General features: G+C 43.8%; 1 protein-coding gene across 1 annotated transcript; it reads left to right on the top strand.

The window, feature by feature from the left end:
• Positions 1-858: 858 nt before the first annotated feature.
• LOC112461811 (protein prenyltransferase alpha subunit repeat-containing protein 1) lies at positions 859-2,651 on the top strand. Its single transcript, XM_025027193.1, has one exon. It carries the CDS (start codon positions 1,096-1,098, stop codon positions 2,287-2,289), a length of 1,194 nt encoding a protein of 397 aa, XP_024882961.1. The 5' UTR covers positions 859-1,095; the 3' UTR covers positions 2,290-2,651.
• Positions 2,652-3,182: the final 531 nt, after the last annotated feature.

The raw sequence follows: 3,182 nt of genomic DNA, 5'->3' as shown, positions 1-3,182 counted from the left end.
GGAAATCAGAGAAGGATCATTATAAGCGTTTCCTTGAAATACATTCGATTCGTACTGATAAGCTTGCTTTTTAAATTGTTGGATTGAGGAAGATTTCGTGCGGGACACAAGGGGACTTGTAATTTTACAGGAGATTATATAAATTTGTCGGTGCGAGATAAACTCTTCTGCAGACTTTCCTGCAGACATCAGCATTGCGACAAATTATTATCTTATCCTGCTGCATCACTCATTCCTAGACGCATTGCGGATTTTAATATATTAATACCTATATTATATTAATCTAGGAAAGGGCGCCTGGGGGTGATTTTTACATCCCAGTGTTGAAAAAGATTAAGCTCATATTAATTTTATGTTCTTCTTTCATTTAAAAAATTTTTTTTGGTTTCTCCTTTTCAGAAAATATTGAATATATATATTGCCCTCAAATACTTATAATTTATAGAACAACCAAAAATATGCAATGCAATATGTAATTAATAACAATGGCTTTTAATTGGCGTGTAAAAATCACCCTAGGTGACAATTTATAAAAAAAGAATATCAGGCGCCCATTCTTGGATTAGGATTAGGTAATAGAGCATTGCCGAGTATCGAAATAATTGTTTTACACATTTGCTTTTATTCAAACATAAATTAATAAACGCACTATCTTAAGCTTTGTCACGAAAAAAATTGATAATTATTACATTTTACTTTTTTATTCCTTATCTTATATTCGCCGCATACGATTTAGAATAATTACACACATACAGTTTTTCTCTCTCTTTCTTTCTGTCTCTGATATTATTTTTAATATAATATGTAATATTAATAGTACTAACGAAATGATTATACATATAGATTTTTATTACGGTTAATTTTATCGCGTACTAGGCCAACAATGAAATGTAATAATAAGAAATATTAATGTAATGCAGAGGAATTTGGAATAACATAACTGTCTTTATTCACACATCAATTTAAAAGACTCACTAACATAAAGAAAAACACTCACGGACGTTGCTTTCTTTCTTACAATACGAGCACAAAGCGAAGCGACAATTTTACACGCGACTTCTCTGCCTTCCTAGAAGGAGCTTCGTGATCCTGCCGATGGAGGATAGCGAGAATCGGTCGCCGGTGTTTCACCAGGAGGACAGCTTGGGCCTGGCGTCGTGGTGCGTTCAACCGCTCTACGTGTACACGTATCGCCGGCTGCTGGAGTATCGGCGGACGCGCCATCAGCGGCGTGAGGAACCCAGCACCGTGGCGAGATGGCTGCTAGGCGCCCTGCTGCTCAATCCGAGCGTGACCATGTTCTGGAACATGCGGCGGGAGCTGGTGCGCGCCGGCAGGTTGGACCCGCGCGACGAGCTCTCCTTCACCCGACCGGTGCTCTATCACACGCCAAAGTGCTTCGAGGCTTTCTCATATCGGAGCTGGCTGATACCGTTCGTCCTGGACGCCGAGCGACGGACCGACGTCGCCGAGGCGCTCGCCAACGACGAGCTCGAGCTCGTGCAGACCTGCGCCGATCGCTACGCGAACAACTACCACGCGTGGAGCTATCGGCGCCACTTGGTCACCCTGTTCGAGTCCCGCGGTCTACGACGTCTCAGCTTTGACACCGAGTGGATAAACACGCTCACCTGGTGCCGGCAACACGTGTCCGACCATAGCGCGTATTCCTATCGGCAGTTTCTGCTGCGAAAGTACATCCTGGCCGTGGTCTCCTCGGGCAGGGAAACGTACGACAACTCCGGCTATTGCGGGCAGGACGGACCGTTCTTCTACATGGGCCGTCACGACCTCGACGACGACGAACGGACGTTGCTGGAACGTATTCGCGAGGTCGCCGCGCGAGGTCTGGAGCGCGATCACGGTTACTCGACCACCGACGTCCGCAAACTCAGGTGTTACTTAAGGGCGTTGTCGTACTGGACGGAGGAGTGCTTGTTCAACGAGCAGTACATCACTCTGCACGACAATCACGAGACGTTGTGGTGCCACCGCAGGTTCCTGGCGTATCTGATCGCCGTTCTCACCACCGCGTACGCGAAACACGCCTGTTACCGCGAGGACGATTTCTGGGACGCTCGGTGCCACGACGAGCCGTCGCTCGCGCCGCTCCTTCGCGACAGACGTTTCACCGCCGACGACGACCTGCTAATGGCGGCTCACGTGATGCTCGTCAAGTCCTTTTGCTCCGCCAATGTCGGTATTATTGAGACGGCGGTCAAGCGGCCGCAGGAAAAAGTGTTCATCGAGAGATTTTGCAAGTATCTCGAGAGAATAGGCTTGCGATGATTAGGATTCGCGCGCGAGATTTTCAGCTTGACGAAGGCGCGATAAGCTGATCGCAAGGTTTTGCTTGTCAGGGTAATAAGCGTGGGAATCGCGCATTAATGCTCGCGCAATATGTTCGTTGCAACATAATTTCTCTCTTTTTCTCCTCTCTCTATCTCTCTCTTTTTTGTGATTTCGTCCAAGTCGCGTTAAGACATATTCATGTATACGCTATTATTCAATGGCATACGTGGCCGTTCATTTTGAAATAGCTGCAAAAATGGTTTGTTTTTTAAGGCTTTTGGTATTCTTCAAATATTTTTAAGACGTTTGATTGTGTTTTCATCCATTATTTTCTAATTTTTTATTTTATTTATATATATTTAGGAAAATATCTTTTTAAATAATATATTGATCATATTTCGAACTTAAAATTTTTTGCAGGATCGTTGGTATTAAATTTTTATTTTTAAATGTTACCACCTGACGTTTCTCAACAAGGAAAGGGTTTTTTTCTCTTATTGCAGGAATGTTATAAAGATATATCTATAAAGAGATTACTTTTTAGGAAGAAAGGTTTTTTTCATAACTTTGAAATATTCCAATTTGGTGCTCAAGGAATTACTCACTTCGATTCGCGGGGCAACTCTTTCGCGTGTAGAGCACGATTGCGATAAGCAGGATTCAATGTAGATAGGCGAAATTGAATCGTTATCGATACTTAATTCCCGCATTGCTCGCTCGCGTAGCGAGTTCGACGAACCATCGAGTACATCAGTGATACGTAAAAGTGAAATTTAATATAATAACGAAGTGTGTAGAGGATATGCGAGAAACGAAGAGGCGGATCCGTCTCGCCGAAGAGAGATCTCCGTCGAGGGGAGTTGCGAAAGTTTTGTCGTGAGAACAATTAT

This window comes from Temnothorax curvispinosus, unplaced genomic scaffold (genome assembly GCF_003070985.1).
Source record: "Temnothorax curvispinosus isolate PA1 unplaced genomic scaffold, ASM307098v1 QBEX01011815.1, whole genome shotgun sequence".
Taxonomy (NCBI): Eukaryota; Metazoa; Arthropoda; class Insecta; order Hymenoptera; family Formicidae; genus Temnothorax; species Temnothorax curvispinosus.
This window is presented reverse-complemented; position numbering and strand designations above follow the sequence as displayed.